We start from the raw sequence: 18151 nt of genomic DNA, 5'->3' as shown, positions 1-18151 counted from the left end.
TATGGCTTTCTATAGTCCCTCATATAATTGGCTGCTTTTGAATATTCTAATTTCACAAAGAAACTTTCTGTCTTTTGCTTCTGTGCCTCAGGTGGCCTATTCTATGTTTAAACCATAATTTTTTCTTCAGGCCTCTGTGAATTGTTAGTTTGGCTTGGAGTGTTTTTGAACAATGCCTCCTGTTTTTCTGGCCTGAGTTCTATCTTGGATGAAAGAGAGATGAATCCCTTGCATTAGTGCTTCAGGTATCCTCCAATCAGATTAGAACAGACATCTGCAATAATTTGTGAATGAGGTCTGCTCTGCTCTCTCTGAACCAGGGACCAGGGTCCTGCACTGGGAATGCAGGCTGCACTGCTTCATGACCCCTGACATGCTGGGGAGGACATGGGGCACGGGCAAGCAAAATGCTGCAAAGCCTTCCTGCCATCTGAAGTTGGCTTGCTCTTCATCAAATGTTTGCTTGGCTTCTGTAAACCTTTCACTGTTTTTTAGAATTCTGACAAAGTTGGTTTTAACAGTTTCTCCTTATTTCTATACAAGGACAAGAGCTTAGAACTGCCTATTCCACCATGTTGCTGATATCACTCTGATACTTCCTTCCTGATACTCTGTTCTTGGATATGCTGTTACCTTTGTCTTGGAAAGCCTCCTTCCCTCTTTACATGAAAAATTATATTCATCCTCTAGGATCTTTTCTTGAATACTAGCCTCTTGGTGGAAACTTCTCTCGATCTCCATGTTTTGTTACTCATTCTGGGTGGACATGTACAACTCTATTACATCACGTATAACTTTCCTTACATGCATGTGCTTTCCACCAGATGGTGAGCCCCTTAAAATTTATGGTGACGTCTTGCTTACATTCCCATCCATATCCCTTAAGCTCAGAGGCTGGCACAGAGCAGGCATCCAAAAGTGGCATATAAAACAGTTCAGATTAAGGGGATGCTCAGTGAGGACCGGGTGATTGGGTATTTTGCCCAACATTGTGAGAAGATTGGTCTTGCAGGAGTGGAGAAGTGGGTCCACTTTGGATAACAAAAATAAAGAGGGATAGTAGGAGATATGGAGGTGGTCTAGCTAATATCTTTAAATTTTGTAGGTCATATGCAATTAACTGTCATTGTTTTCCAGAAAATAATCTGTATTTAACCCCGCAAAGGTAGAGTAAGGTATTATTTCAAATTAATAGAAATAATTTGAAACAATCAGGACACATAATTTTTATTAATAATTTTTTTAAAACACAAGATATAGAATTATCAAGAATTTTGGTTAACAAGATACTTCATTCACCCAAATCATTTTAATTAGTTAAGAGATTTTTTTTTCCCCTCAAGTATGTAAACAATTGAGATCTCAGTGCCATTTTTTTAAAACAACTGAATAGGTTGTTGCTTCTCCCACTTACAAACTAGTCTGATCTACTTTGGTCTTGGAGAACTCCCCCATCTTTTTGCTAAACTCTGACTTTAGCCTCTGACTCTTGAAGGTGTGAGATGGCTAACTCTGTAATTATTTTAATGAAAACCACACACATAAATATCTATCAGATACACACTTATAAGCAGATATAAAGTTTGTGCAACTTGTCCAGTGAATTTGATAATGCCCCATTTTTTGAACTTTTAGTATTCCAAGTACATCTTGCATGAAATGTTTCCTAGGGACAGCAAAAATATTCTAATAAATTCAATGAATCTTAGAGTTAGCATCAGACCCAGTGTGTTTAGAGATGATACGTTTGCCCGTGAGGAAGAGCAGCACACAGGCGTCACACTCAAAAGTCTCCTTGTGTGGCTTTGTGCTTGCTGGCTTCCTCCTGACCCTGTAGCACCTCTGTCCTCAGGCGATCTTTGATCTGTTTTCTGTAGATTGCAGGCTTTTTTGTAAAGGGGCAGATAGTAAGTATTTGAGGCTTTGTAGGTCGTACATGCTCTGTCACAAAGACTAAACACTACTTTTGTAGTGGTAGGGGAGTCATAGGAAATATGTAAATGAATGGCTGTGGATGTGTTTCAATAACATTTTATTTACAAAAACAAGCAGTTTTGACCCATCGGCTGAAATTTTTCAAACCTTGCTATTTGCATCTTTTAGAGGTTTATATAAAAGAATCATTTAATATGTAACATTTTTTGGTCTGGCTTCTTTCATTCAGTATGATTATTATGAGATTTATCCATATGGTAGTACACATCAATAGTTCATTTCTTTTTATTGCTGAGTATTATTTCATGGTTTGAATATGATGCAATTTGTTTTGTACATACATTCACCTACTGATGGATATTTGGATTGTTTCCAGTTTTGGGGTATCAAAACTAAAACTACAATAAATATTGTGTTTGATTCTTTGTATCACTGTGTGCTTTAATTTCTCTTGGGTAAATACCTAAAAGTAGAATGGTTGGGTCATATGGTAGTAATTTATGGATAATGTTTTCAAAAACTGCCAAACTGTTTTCCAAACTGGTTCTACCAGTTTGCAGTCCAACCAGCAGTGTACAAAAGTTCTGGTTCCTTCATATCTTTGTCAACACTTAGTTTGGTCAGTGTTTTTAATTTTATGTATTCTAAGGTATATAGTGAAATGTCATTTTGGTTTTACTTTGCATTTTTCTAATGAATAGTGATGTTTGAGAATGTTTTCATGTGCTCATTTGCTCTTTCTTAAGTGTCTGTTCAAAATATTCCCCATTTTAATTGGGTTGTTTGTTTACTGATTGTTGAATTTTGAGACTCTTTCAAACATATATTCTAGATACAGGTCTTTTATCAGATAGATGATTTGCAAATATTTTCTCCCAGTTTTTGACTTGTCTCTACTTTTACTTAACAGTGCCTTTTGAAAAGCAGGAATTTATAATTTTCATCAAGTCCAATTAATATCAAGTTTTTCATTTTATAGATAATGGTTTTAATGTTGTAGCTAAGAAATCTTTGCACAACCCAAGGTCATGGAGATTTTTTCCTGTTTTCTTCTGGAAGTTTTGCAGTTATGTTTTATAATACATTTAGGCCTATGATACATTTGCACTATATTTTGTATATGACCAATGAACAGATAAAAATAAAATTTCTTTTGCATATGGATATCCAATTGTTCCAGCACGATGTGCGGAAAAGACTACTCCTTCAATGAACTGCTATTGAATCTTTGTCAAAAATCAATTGACCATGAATATGTGGGTATATTTCTGGACCATCCATTCATGAATTTATCTTGGTGTAATACTACACTGTTTTTATTATTGTTACTTTATAATAAATCTTGAGGTGAGATGATGTATACTCTCCAACTTTACTCCTTTTTTCCAAAGTTGCGTAGGCTATTCTACGTCCTTTGCATTCTTATATGAATTTTAGAATCAGTCTGTTATTTCTGTACAGAAGATTGCTTGGATTTATACAAAACATTCTCAGCAAAAATTAAAGAAGATAGAATAAATGGATATATATATTATGTTCATAGGTTAAAAGATTTTATGATATATTTTTAAAATGCGAATTCTTCCCAAATTAACCCATATATACCCCTCCTCACCCAAAGGTGCCCACACTCCAATTCCTGGTGGTAATGCCTGTGTATGTTACATAGCAAAGGAAATTTGCATGTAGAATTTAGGTTATAAACCTTAATACAAGGAGATTTTTCTGGATTATTTAGGTAGACCCAATGAAATAACATGGGCCTAAAAATGGAAGAGGAAGATAGAAGAGTCTGTTAGAGAGATGTAGCAGAAGAAGAAGCAGGAGAGATTTGAAATGTGACAGGGACTCAAGTCACCATTGCTGGCTTTGGAGGTGGAGGAAGGGGGCATGAGCCAAGATTGTGGGTAGCCTTTAGAAGCTGAGAACAGCTTTTGGGTGACAACCAGCAAGGAAACAGGGGTTCCAGTTTTACAATTGCAAGAAATTGAATTATGTGAAGAACCTGAGTGAACAAGGAAACAGATTCTCTCCTAGAGCTTCCAAAAAGGAATGTGGCCCTGCCAACACCTTGACTTGGCTTTATGAGACTCTAGTCGGACACCCTGCTTTGAACCCACCATACTCTGACCTATAAAAACTGTGATATAATAAATAGGTGCTATTTTAAGCCACCATGTTATGATAAAATTTGTTATGGCAGCTATAGAAAACTGTAAACTTTTTATATCTATAGAATCTATACTCGTGTCACTGATCTTATTCTTAATATTAGCAATTTGTTTTTTCATATTTTATCCTAAAAGTTTATCAATTTTACCAGTCTTCTCAAAGAACAAGGTTTTGGTATCATTGCTTTTTTCTAATATTTTTCCACTTTCTATTTCATGGGTTCTTGCTCTAATCTTTATTATTTGTGTTCTTCTACTTATTTTGGGTTTCATTTGCTCTATCCAGTAAGAAAAAAAATGAACAGACTATTTGAACAAAAACTCTGTGAAAGAAGATACATGGATGGCAAATAAGTACATGAATAGATGTTCCACATTATTAGTCAGTAGGGAAATGTAATTTGAAACCACAATAAGGTACCACTTACTCCCATTGGAATATCTAAAATCAAAAAAGCTGACCAAGTCTTGGTGAAGGTATGGAGGAACTAGAATTCTCATACACTGCTGGTAGCATTGTAAAATGGTACAACCATTTTGGAAAATAGTTTTGAAGTTTCTTAAAACATAACTGTTACATATAACATTCTGAAATATTAACTTATCATGTGACCCAACCATCCCATTCCTAGGTATTTACCCAAGGGAACTGAAAGCTTATGTACATATAAAGAATTGTATATGAATAAATGTTCATGCATGTTCATTTGAAATAACAACAACAAAAAAATAGAAACAATCCGAATGTCCATTAATAGGTGAATGGTATATACGTTGTAGCATATCCATACAATGGCATACTGTTAAACAATAAAAAAGGGAATGAACTATTGATCCACACATCAGCATTGAAGGATCTTAAAATGATTATGCTGAATATTGATTTTTTTGTCTGGATGATCTGTCCATTGAGAAGCATTCAGGCAAAAATTATGTCTGTATGATTTATAGAAAATCTGCACTTATAGAAAATATAGAAAATGTAAACCAATCTATAGTGTAAGAAAAGAGATGAGTGGTTTACTGAGAGTGTGTGAGGGTGACAAGAGGAGCCAGAAGGGATAAAGAACATGGGCATGAATAAACTTCTTGGGGTGATGGGTAAGTTCATTATCTTGATTGTAGTGTTTGTTTCATGAGTGCACACATAAGCCCAAATGGAAATTGTACTTTTTAAGTATATGCAGTGTGCAGTATATCAATTATCCTCAGGGGGAGGGAGGGAAAGGGCATTTTTTGAAACCTTACAATTTGTACCCCCATAATATGCTGAAATAAAAAAAAGAAAAAAAAAGAAAAAAAGCAATCAGAAGATAAATTAATTGGCATGTTAACAATGGAACTATACCTGTATGTCCCTTTACTTATTTTTCAGGGTGGATTGCTATTCTGGGTGCCATCTGGTTGCTAATATTAGCTGATATTCATGATTTTGAGATAATTCTACACAGAGTGGAATGGGCAACCCTTCTCTTCTTTGCAGCACTGTTTGTTCTGATGGAGGTAAGATTTTAGAACTTTCGCATTATGGTCTTTTACCTGTTATTTATATTTTATGTGTTACTTAGTGAATGAGGAAAGCCTAAATCTGTAAGTCTCTCCACATATTCTCTAAGTGCAAATTGATGAAAGTCTTGATTAGACTATTTCAAGTTAACCAACTTTTTACATCAGCCATCTAAATATTTCCATAAAATTGTTTATTTGATTGCTTTTTTAAAATCTTGAGTTATCTTTGTGGCTTGTAAACTTCTTTTTTTTTTTTTCGGTCTTCCTTTATCAATTTTAATTAAGTTTCTGAAACCAAAAGGAGTGCCTTGTAAAGACAAGAGTACAAGTTGATGGGATGCTGCAAGGGTGTGTACAGTGGAGCCTTGCCCTGCTGCCTGGTCTTTCTGAGATGCTCAGCTGACTCAGTTTGGAGTGGGGGCAGCCAGTTTTCACTGGGGACCCCTCTACTGCCACATGCGGGTCTCATTGCTTTCTCCACCTGTTTCTTCAGAGCCTTCCCAATTCATTCCATCAGCCTTCCAAGCTTAACACGCTGGCAACAAGGCACCTGGCTTCTGCCTCTGGGGGACATCTGGCCCTAGAGACACCTGCTTTTTCCTTTTGAACGCTGCACTTCACCCCGCAGTTGGTCAGGCCTTGCCTGGGGCAGGCCTGGTGTATCAATTCTGGCCAATCAGCCTTTTGACCTCCTAGCTGGGGCCCCAGCCACATGGGATTATGTCTGAGCAATTAGAAATCAGAACCCATCAGTTCAAATTCAGTGATTCTTAATCAGTGTTTCACATCACAGTTGCCTGGGGAGATTTTTCAAAATGCATATTTCCTGGTCTCTTTCTGGGAGGTTATGTTTGATAATTCAGGCACCTATATTTTTTGGGAGGTGTGGTTCCAGGGTCCTGTGTGATTCTGAGAGACACCAGTGGAGAACCACTGGCCCAGACGAACCATTGCAAGTAAAGAAGGGGTGGAGTGTATCCACTCGTGGTGAATTATTTCAGATGGTCAGTCTCATGAAAGCAGAGTAAAGGAGGGTGGCTGCCAGGGGCTCAGGAGAGGGACATACGGGAGTTGTTCTCAACGGTTATAAAGTTCCAGTTATGCAGGATGAAAAAGTTCTAGAGATTTGCTGTTGACACAGTACTTGCACAGTTTAACAATACAGTATTGAGCATTTTAAAATATGTTAGGAAGATAGCTCTCAAGTTAACTCTTCTTAACACAATACAACACAACACAGAAGAACAGAAGGACATTTTTGGAGGTAATGGATGTGTTTAGCACCTTGGTTGTGGTGGCAGTATTGTATCTGCATAATTATTGTAGATCAAGATGTAGATCAGATCAAGATTGTAGATCAGATGCTGCTTTCTTGCCTCAGAGGTTTCTGCTGGGTAGCAATCTGGACCAATAAAGCACACAGCTCCTTCTATTTGTCCTTTTGTATTTTTAATTAATATTCTTTATCCTTTTGTATTTTTAATTGATATTCTTTATTTTTTGAGCAGTTTTGGGTGTGCAGAAAAATTGAGCAGAAACTCCCTGTCTTTTATGGAAGCTTAAACACTGCTATTAAGGAGACTCAGAATTAAGCTGATTTGAAGAAAATAGCACCAGAATTTATTTTTTTACTATATGTATATGCTTAGATTAAAAATTTTTTTTTATTTCAGCATATTATGGGTGTACAAATGTTTAGGTTATGTATATTGCCTTTGTCCCACCCGGGTCAGAGCTTCAAGTGTGTCCATCCCCAAGACTGTGTGCACTGCACTCATTAGGTGTTTATGTACCCAGCCCTTTCTCCACCCTCCCATCTGCTCGACACCTGATGAATGTTACTACTATATATGCACTTAAGTGTGAATCAGTTAATACCAATTTGATGGTGAGTACATGTGGTGCTTGTTTTCCATTTTTGTGATACTTCACTTAGAAGAATGGGTTCCAGCTCTATCCAGGATAATACAAGAGGTGCTAGATCACCATAGTTTTTGTGGCTGAGTAGAACTCCATGGTATACCTATGCCACATTTTATGAATCCACTCATGTATCGATAGGTACTTGGGTTGTTTTCACATCTTTGCAATTGTGAATTGTGCTGCTATAAACATTCAGGTATAGATGTCTTTTTTATAGAATGTCTTTTGTTCTTTTGGGTAGATGCCAAGTAATGAGATTGCTAGATCAAATGGTAGTTCTACTTGTAGCTCTTTGAGGTATCTCCATATTACTTTCCATAGAGGTTGTGCTAGTTTGCAGTCCCACCAGCAGTGTAAGACTATTCCTATCTCTCCACATCCACACCAACATTTATTGTTTCGGTACTTTTTGATAAAGGTCATTCTCACTGAAGATAAGTAATATCTCATTGTAGTTTTGATTTGTATTTCCCTGATAATTAGACATGTTGAGCTTTTTTTCATGTCTCTTGGCCATTTGTCTATCTTCTTTCGAAAAGTTTCTGTTCATGTCCTTTGCCCACTTTTTGATACGGTTGTTTGATTTTTTCTTGCTTATTTTCCTAAGTTCTATATAGATCATAGTTATCAGCCCTTTACAGATGCTAACATATTCTCTCCCATTCTGTATGTTGTCTGTTTGCTCTCATGATAGTGTCTTTGGCTATGCAGAAGCTTTTTGATTGAATCAGGTACCATTTATTTATTTTTGTTGTTGCTGTGATTGCCTTTGGGGTCTTCTTCGTAAATTCTTTGTCTAGACGAATGTCTATAAGAGTTTTTCCAACATTTTCCTCTATAATTCTTAGGTTCAAGTCTGTTATCCAGCGTGAGTTGACTTTTGTGAGAGGTAGAAGGTGCGGATCCTGTTTCAGTCCTCTACATGTGGCTATCCAGTTTTCCCAGCACCATTTATTGAATAAGGATTCTTTTTCCCCAGTGCATGTTTTTGTCTCCTTTGACAAAGATTAGATGACTCTGTGAGGATGGTTTTATATCTGGGTTCTCAGTTTTGTTCCATTGATCTATGTCTCCATTCTTGTGCCAGTATTATTCTATTTTAGTTACTATAACCTTGTAGTATAGCTTGAAGTATGATAAATTGATGCCTCCCAATTTGTTCTTTATGCTTAAGATTGCTTTTGGTATACAGGGTCTTCTCTGGTTCTATACAAAGCATAGAATTATTTTTTCTAGATCTGTGAAAAATGATGTTGGTATTTTAATAGGGATTTGCATTGAATCTGTAGATCACTTTGGGTAGTAGAGACATTTTACCAATGTTGATTCTGCCGACCCTGAGCATGGTATAATTTTCCACCTTTTTATGTCCTCTGCTGTTTCCTTCCTCAGTGTTTTGTAGTTCTACGGTCTTTTACGTCCTTAGTTAAATATATTCCTAGGTATTTTCTTTTCTTTGTTTCTGTTGTGAATGGTACTGAGTCTTGGATTTTGTTCTCAGTTTGACTGTTGTTGGCATATAGGAATGCTACTGATTTCTGTACACTGATTTTGTAATCTGAGACTTTGCTGAATTTGTTTATTGATTCCAGTAGTCTCATGGGAGAATTGTTGGAGTTTTCTAGATATAAGATCATATCGTCAACAAAGAATGATAGTTTGACCTCTTCTACCCCCATCTGGATGCCCTTGATTTCCTTCTTTTGTTTTATTGCTGTGGCTAGGACTTCTAGCACTGTGTTGAATAGAAATGGTGATAGAGGGCAATCTTGTCTGGTTCCAGTTCTAAGTGGGAATGCTTTTGATTTTTTCCCTGTTCAATGTGATGTTGGCTGTGGGTTTGTCCTTTATGGCTTATATCATTTTTAGGTAAGTCCTATCTATGCCTATTTTGTTAAGTGTTCTTATCATAAAAGAGTGTTGAATTTTGTCGAATGTTTTTTCTGCGTCTATCGAGAGGATCATATGGTCTTTGTTTTTGCTTCTATTTATGTGGTGAATTACATTTATAGATTTGCATATGTTGAACTATTCCTGCATCTCTGGGATGAAGCCCCACTTGGTCATGATGTATTATTTTTTTGAAAAGCACCTGAATTTGGTTTGCAAAGATTTTTTGAGAATTTTTGCATCTATAATCATGAAGAATATTGGTCTGTAGTATTCTTTTTTTGTTGCATCCTTATATGGTTTTAGTATCAGGGTGATGTTGGCTTCCTAAAATGTGTTGAGGAGGATCCCTTCCTTGATGTTGTGGACTAATTCCTGCAGGTAGGCACCAGTTCTTCTTGTAGGTCTAGTAAAATTCAGGTGTGAAACCATCTGGTCTGGGACTTTTGTTTTTAGGAAGGATTTTTTATTGATGTTTCTATTTTGGTACTTGATATTGGTATGTTCAGGAATTCTATTTCTTCCTGATTGAAATTAGGGAGGTTGTGTATTTCTAAGATTTGTCTATTTCTTCCATGTTTTAAAGTTTATTTGCATAGAGGTTTTTATGGTATTCATAGATGATATTTTGTATTTCCACGGTATCAGTTGTAATTTCTCCTTTTTCATTCCTGACTGAGCTTATTGGAGTCCTTTATTTTCTCCTTCTCATTAATATAGCAAGAGATGTGTCAATTTTGTTTATTTTTTCAAAGAGCCAACTTTTTGCTTTATTGATCTTCTATATAGTTTTGTTTTTATCAATTTCATTTAGTTCTGCTATTATCTTTGTTATTTCTTTTCTTCTGCTGGGTTTGGGGTCAGTTTGCTCATCCTTTTCCAGTTCTTTGAGATAATTCATTAGATTGTTTATTTGTGATCTTTCTGTCTTCTGGATGTAGACAATATAAATTTTCCTCTCAGTACTGCTTTAGCTGTGTCCCACAGATTTTGATAACTTGTGTCTCCTTTATCATTTAGTTCAAAGATGCTTTTGATTTCCATCTTGATTTCTTCCTTAATGCAATAATTGTTCAGCAGAAGGTTGTTTAGTTTCTATGACTTTGTGTAGTGATGAGAGTTTCTATTGGAGTTGATTTCTAATTTTATTTCACTGTGGTCTGAGAAGATGCATGGTATAATTTCTATTTCTAAAAATTTTTTGAGACATGCTTTGTAGCCTACGATATGGTCAATCTTAGAGAATGTCCTGTGAGCTGATGAGAAGAACATATATTCAGTGGTTTTGGGGTAGAATGTTCTATAAATGTCAATCAGGCCTATTTGTTCTAGTGTTTTATTTAAGTACATTGTTTATTTGTTTATTTTCTGTTTGGAGGATCTGTCTTGTTTTGTCAGAGGGGTGTTGAAATCTTTGGCTATCCCGATGTTGCTGTTTATTATTTTGTTTAGTTCAAGTAGGATTTGTTTTATGAATCTGGTGCACCTGAATTAGGTGGATAAATATTTAGAATTTTTATGTCTTCTTGTTGAGTTGTACCCTTCACCATTATATAGTGACCATCTTTGTCTTTCATTACCTTTGTTGATTCAAAGACTAAGTTATTTGAAATTAGAATTGCCATGCAAGCTTTCTTTTGGCTAATGTTTCCTTGAAATTTTGTATTTCATCCCTTCACCTTGAGTCTGAATGCAATCTTGTGGGTTAGATGTGTTTCCCGAAGACAGCAGATACTTGGCTTATGTATATTTATCCATTTGGCCAGCCTATGTCTCATTAGTGTACAGTTCACATTTATTGAGAGTATTGATAAGTGGGGCAGATTTTTGTTCATCCTTTGAGTTGAATTTTATTGCTTTTTTTTCCCTGAGCCACTGTAGTATCTGGCCTTTGACCTTTAACTTTTGAATGTTTTTACATTGGTGAGTGTTTATTGTGCTGATCCATGTGTGACACTGTTTTGTAACAGTGTGTAACACTGTGTAACCTGCCTTCCTGGAGGGCAGGTCTTGTCTTGATGAATTTCCTCAATCTATGCTTCTCTTAGAAGGTCTTTATTTCTCCTTTGTATATAAAACTTAGTTTTGCAGGGTACAAGATTCTAGGCTGGATTATTCTGTTTGAGAAGAGTGAGAATTGAGCCCCAGACTCTTTTTGCTTATAATGTCTCTGTTGAGAAATCTGCTATTATTCTGATGGGTTTTCCATTGTAGGTTACCTGCTTCTTTCATCTTAAAGCTCGTAGAAGGGCCTCTTTGGTGGTTATTTTTGTCATTCTGATGATTGTGTGTCATGGTGTCTTTCTATTTGCAATGAATCTCCCAGGAGTCCTTTGAGCTTTATATACCTGGATATATAGATTTTTAACAAGGCCAAGGAAATTTTCCTGCATTATATCCTCAAATAGTTTATTCAACCCTCGTGTATTTTCTTTTTCACTCTCAGGGATGCCTAGGGTTCTCATGTTACGCCTCTACACATAATCCCATATTTATTGTAGACTTTGCTCTTTTCTCTTATTACTCTGCTTTATTTCTGAAACTGACTTGTTTAATTGAAAGGTATTATCTTTAATCTCCAAGATTCTTTCTTCTGTTTGATCTACCCTATTCTTGAGGCTTTCCACTGTGTTTTGTAATTCCTTGCATAAATTCTTCATTTCAAGAAGTTTTGTTTGATTTTTCTTTAAAATTCCTATTTCTCTGGTAAAGTTTTCTTCCAAGTTCTGGATTTTTTGTTGTTGTTTCTTTGTGTTGAGTATCCATTTTCTTTTGTATATCATTGAGTTTTCTTATAATCCATGTTTGAAAATTCTTCTGTCATTTCAGCGTTCTAAATTTGGTTGGTATCCATTTCTAGAGAGCTGGTGTTCTCCTTTGGTGGTGGCCTTTATGTTTGATTCTTTACACTTCCAAAGTTCTTTTGTTGATTCCTTCCCATCTGGAGCAGCTATTGCTTCTGACTTTTGGATTTTCATTTAGATAATGACACTCTCAGTTTAGTCTCTGAGCCAGTAGGTGGTGCTTATGGGTGAGATTCAACTACATGCTGTATAATGAGTTAGTAAATGCAGTAAAGGGCATGCAAATTGACTTCCCGGTTAGTAGATGATGCTTGCTGGGAGGAATAAGCTCCAATGTTGTTTTTGGGTCCTATAATGAGCTCTTGTTCCTCTGGAGAGGCACTCTAGTGCCTCAAGTGGTGGGTTGGGCTTCAGGACTTCCAGGTGTGCCTTATTCTTCACCTCAGCAGGGGCGTGTGTGGGAGTGAGGCTGGGTGGGGGCTGGTTTGGGTGAGCCTGCCCTCAAGCTCCACAAATGCTGTTAGCAGGGTTCAAAGGTCTGTTCTCTGCTTCTGGGCAAAGCTGCCAGGGAGGAGGGGGCCTGAAGTGGCCCCACTTAGCCGGAAAGTCTGTGTGTGGGGGTAAGGCTGTCTGAGATCCACAGTATGGTAGTCTGGTGCAGGCCTCTCTCCTTTCCACCCTCCTGTATTCTGTGGTTTCTCCCAGGCCTCTGCTGGCTGGCAGGACCTGAAGCCAGCGAAGCTCCCCTTGACTGTGATGTGAGCTAGGAGGTTGCCTGCTGAGGATCATGGCCAGAGCTGGGAGCACAGTCCTTCCATGGGAGGAGGGTTGCCCCTCCAGCATGCTGTAGCTAGGACTCACTTTGATTTGCCCCTGAAGGCACACACACTTCAGTAGACTAGTTCACCAGTATGCCTTCTGTGCCCCCAGGCAATGCAATGGAGACCTGGGTATATGGGATCTGACCTGCAGGCCTGTCCCTCAGGTACTGGAGATCAATCCCTGATCCTGCCAGGGAGAAGAATGATGGTCCCAAGTCACTCATGGGGTGCCCAAGCTGGATCAGTGTCTCTCCACCCTGGGGTTTGCCTTGTTCTGCTGGAGTCACCAGGCAAGCAGCACTAGGAACGGCTAGTGGGTAGGGAGCTCACAGTCTAAGAACCCCTCAGTCCACTGCAGGGCCTCCAAAAGAAAGATCCTGTTCCCTGTGGATGCCTCTAGGTGGTGGATAAATTGTCTCTCTTGGCAGCCATGGGTAGGGTGAGGGCAGGGGGAGAATAATGCAATATGGTATGTGCCGATGGGCTTGAGTCTGTAGAAAACAATGTATCCTGAAGGAGCTGGGAGCCCGATGCCCTGTCCGCAAGAGGCTTTCTGCTCTCTGGTGGCAGCAGTCTTTGGGCTGGTGTCAGGAGTTCTCTCCAGCAGCTCGGGAGCCCACCAGCAGTCCAAAATGCAAGGGAGGGGAAATTTAACTGCTTCACCTACCCTTGTCACTGGTCTCCAAGCCTCTCGGGGCTTAGACCCTGCCAATGCCTTTCTCCTTCCAGTTCTGCCCTGCAACCTCTTCCTGTGGAGTCTCCTGTAGGTTCAGGCACCCTTCCTTCTCACCTTCATCTGATCTGTGTTTCTCTGTCTATTTGTTTTTTTAATTTTCATCTAAAATCTTTCCTTCTTGCAGATACACTTTGTCTGGAGGTGTTTCTTGTCTGCCATCTCATTCTTTTTAATAGCTGTATGGTACTCTATTTTGTGAATATGCTAATTTAGTCAACCTCCCTCATACATAGAGGAATTTTTTTCTAATTTTTTATAATTACAAATAATGCTATAGTAAATGTTTTTGTATTGCTGGAGATGTATCCTTAGGATACATTCTTAGAAGTCAGATTGCTAGGTCAAAAGTTAAATGCACATTTTATTAGGTATTGCCAATTTCCCTCCATAAGAGTTGTACTGGATTATATTACCACTGGTGTTATGAGAGACTGCCCATTTTCCTACAATCTTCCCTACAGAATGTGATGTCATACTTTTTCATTTTGCAAGTTTTGTGAGAAATGGTATCTCAGTGCTGTTTTAACTTGCATTTCTTAATCATGAGTGACTTTGAGCATTTTTTCATGTTTGAGGTCCATTTTCAAATCTTTTTTGGTTAATTGTGCATTCATGTCAATTTCCCATTTTGCATTGAATTTTTGTTCCACGGTTTTCAAGAGTTCTTCATTTATTAGGAATATTAGTTCTTTGTGATATATAGTGTAATTATTTTCTCCTTGTTGGTCTTTCGTTTTGTGACTTTGCATGGTGTATCTTTATTTATTTTTGGTCACATAAATTTCAACATTTTCATGTAGTCAAATTTATTATGCCTCTGGATTGTCAGTTATATTTAGAAAGCCTTTATGTATGTCAGGGTTAAAGAGGAAATCACCCACTACTTACATGGTTTCATTTTTTTACATTTAAAACTCTAACTCATTTGGAGTTTTTTTCTTACATATGGTGTGAGATATGGAATCTAATTTTATTTTATTTTTCCAAATGGCTACCTGGTTGTCCCAGTGCCATTTATTAAAAAGGACAGTTTTACTCCAGTGACTTGAGATACCACTTTTATCATATATTAACTTTCATATGCATGTGGGCCTATTTCTGAACTTTCTATTCTATTCCATGGTCTATTTGTCTATTCATGTACCAGCACCAAATTGGGGATTCATAGTATGTTTCAACATATGGTAAGGCTAGTCACCTCCCCCTTGTAGTTTTTCTTTTTCAATGATTTCTGGGATATTCTTGCATATTTATTTTTTCATATAAACTTCAGTATCAATGTGTTTAACTTGTCTATAAAATAACTTGCTGATATTTTTTACTGAGATTGCACTGAACTCATACATTAATGTAGAAAGAATTGTCATCTGTATATTGTTAATTCCTCTAATCTGAGAATGTAATGTATTTTTGTATTTGATCAAATCTACTTCTGTGTTTTTTAGGAATGTTTTCAAATCCTATTGATAAATTTTGTAATTTTCTTGTTAAATGTATTACAAAATATTTAATCTATATTGATATTATATATGTGGTTTTCTTTACCCATATGTCCTCTCCTGTTTACTTTTTTGTGTGTATGAACGTCATTGATTTTTGTAAATTAATATGTATCTAGTTGATATCTCTTGTCTATGTTCAATAGAAGCAGAGGTAAAGGGTTAACACAGCAAGCCTAAAATTGCCATTTTTGGAAAGGTCTGCTTGCCAGGTTGGTCTTTGGCTGGCATCTGGGAACTTAGATTTCAGTAATACTCCCACGAATCCCTAACTGATAAGGGTTGTTCACTGTGCCGAGGCTGTTTATGCAAACATTATGCTATACATTTGCTTGCTTTCTGGGAATCTAGAATTTTGGTATGTGCTAGGCAAGGGTGTCCATGTGATCAGCCCCCAAGAAAAGCCTGAGTCTGCAATGTGCTCCTCTGGAAGAAATATCATACGCATGTTGCTACATTTTTATTGCTGGGGAAAGAGTATGTGCTGTGGGACGACTCCTGGGAGGGAGAGAGCATGGGGAAGTCTCACATGGATGCTCACCCACATGGACTCCACCTGTCTTCTCCTCTTCTAATCTTGCCGTGTGTCTTTGCTACACTGTTGTAATGAATGTTAGTCAAGTGTACAGCTACATGCCGACTGACATGAATAATTCTAGTAAGTCTCCAAATGTGGATATGGTTTTGGAGACCCGTGACACACTGATTTTGGTGAAAATGCCTCTGGTATATCCCTAAGAAATAAGATGCTGGTTTAAGGTTTAGGTATATATATCTTTTATCACATTAAGAAAGTATCCTTCAATTCCTATTTTCTTGAGTGTTTTAACACACTGTCACACTTGAAAAAAATTTTTTTTCCTTGGGGCCATGGTGTTTATTACTTAGAAAGCTAAATGAAGTTAATGAAATAAGTTAATGAAATAAAATAAGTTAATGAAATAATGAAATAAAATAAGTTAATGAAAAATTTATTGTTTTTTATTGTTTTCTGTGCATGACTTATATGCTCCCAAGGTAAAGAAATGTGTGAGTTGTATATGCTTCAGAAGGCCCTAGGCTCAAACTAGCATGACTTAAATATAACTCACATGGCAGTTAAGGTGTTAATCATGGATGAGTGTTGAATTTTGTCAAATATTTTTTCCCCATCATTTATGAAGATAATCATATTTTTTCTCTTAGCTCAATTAATAGAGTGTATGATATTAGTGAATTTCCTAATATTGAATTAACCTTGAATTCTAGAATAAATCATCCTTGATCATGATATATTATTGTCTTAATATAGGGTAGCTTCTGTTTGCTAATATTTCATTTAGTATTTTGTATTGATATTTATGAATAATACTCTTCTGTAGTACTTTCTCCCTCTTTTTAAAAAATATTCTACCTGGTTTAGGTTATCAGTGTTACACTTCTTTTGTAAAAGGAGTTAGGAAAATTTACCTTCTTTTTAGTAAGCTGGAATAATTTATAAAGCATTGGGACTATTTGGTCTTTGAAGGTTTGGTACAATTTCCAGTTTGTTCTGGAGTAGCCCCAGGGATGGGGGAGATGGACTGTTGGCAGTAGAGGGACTTGAAACTCACATTTACCAAGCACCAATGATCAGTGATGGGCTGTGCCAAGTGCTTCATGGGTTGCCCTTGTCTATGACCCATCTCTGCCCACCCACTGAGTTGGCCCTGGTAGGACTGAGCTCCACCGTTTTCTTCTCTGGAGCCTGAAGTTCATAACCGTAGTACCACCCATCTTGGCCCCATCTTCCCTGCACTGACCTTTACAGCAGAGCTCCTTGTTTCTGGGTGGGGATGTATTCCAGACTCATCACTGTGCAGTTCCTCCATCTTTCAAAACACATCTTTGGCATCTCTACTGGTTCCCAAGCTCTTATATCCCAGTACGGTTGAGGGGTCCCTCCTCTCTGCTGCCATGGCTCCCAGCCAACAGCACTGCTCTTGCCTTTGACTTCCCAGGTGTCTCTCTGCTGGAGGGCAGGATCTCTGCCTCTTCCACCTGAATCTGTAGCTGTGGACCCTGCACTTGGCTTCTTAGGGGCTTGGTCTGGGTGGATATTATAGGAGTGAACGTAGGAATCCACATGAAACCCCATGAACCTGTATGATTTCATGTCACTTGGGTAGAACAGTCTCTCCACAAAGGCTCAGAGTCTAAAGGAAATTAGAACTGAGCTGTGACTTTGATTCACACTAACGCTGAGTAAAGTGAAAGGTGAGAGTTTAAATATATCTGAATGCATCTTGTTAAATTTAGTGTTTTCTTGATAAATAGCCAGCAAACTGCATTCATCTTTTAAAAACTCCTCATTAAAGGCTGAGACCAATTTCTTGCATTTGGAAGAATGTCTATGCTCCATGTTATTCTAGTGGAAAAAAAAGCGGTTTACTGTCACATGAAATATTCATTTAAAAATTCTTGTAGAATGATGAGACACATTCTTGCATGTAAAAAATGCTCTGCAAATATTAAAAATTAATTCCTGAGTATGAGAAAGTGGGCCCGGGTACTGCAAGTGCAAATAGTTTTTTCCAGAGTTCTAAAATCAGGATCTGGGCTTCCATTCCTCTGAGCCATCACGAGGGATCTAAGGCTCGCCCGGCATCCCTACCTCGACACACTGAACCACCTCCTGGAGGGGCGAGGGTGGGAAGAGGGTGGGAGGGCAGTGCCACCAAGCTCTTGGGAGAGGCCCCTGATCTTTCAGGAGTTCCGTCCTCAGTAATATTAATAGTGAGTACCTCCTAATGAGTGGATGGGGGTCAGAAATTACTTGAACCTTCCTTTCCATGTCCCAGTCAACACTTTCTGAACCAGGCTCCTTCGTAAGCGGGATGTGCGC

At 37.7% G+C, this 18151-nt stretch overlaps 1 protein-coding gene across 1 annotated transcript in view; it reads left to right on the top strand.

Moving 5' to 3' along the window:
* The window catches only part of OCA2 (OCA2 melanosomal transmembrane protein), a 270600-nt gene that overhangs the window by 146497 nt on the left and 105952 nt on the right, over positions 1-18151 (top strand). The window contains exon 18 of the mRNA XM_020289059.2: positions 5482-5609. Coding sequence (XP_020144648.2) covers positions 5482-5609 — 128 coding nt within the window. The remainder of the gene's footprint in view (positions 1-5481; positions 5610-18151) is intronic.

The sequence above is a fragment of the Microcebus murinus genome, chromosome 7 (genome assembly GCF_040939455.1).
Source record: "Microcebus murinus isolate Inina chromosome 7, M.murinus_Inina_mat1.0, whole genome shotgun sequence".
In the NCBI taxonomy this organism is placed as follows: domain Eukaryota; kingdom Metazoa; phylum Chordata; class Mammalia; order Primates; family Cheirogaleidae; genus Microcebus; species Microcebus murinus.
Note: the sequence above shows the minus strand (reverse complement) of the source record. Positions and strands in the feature narration are given on the sequence as shown.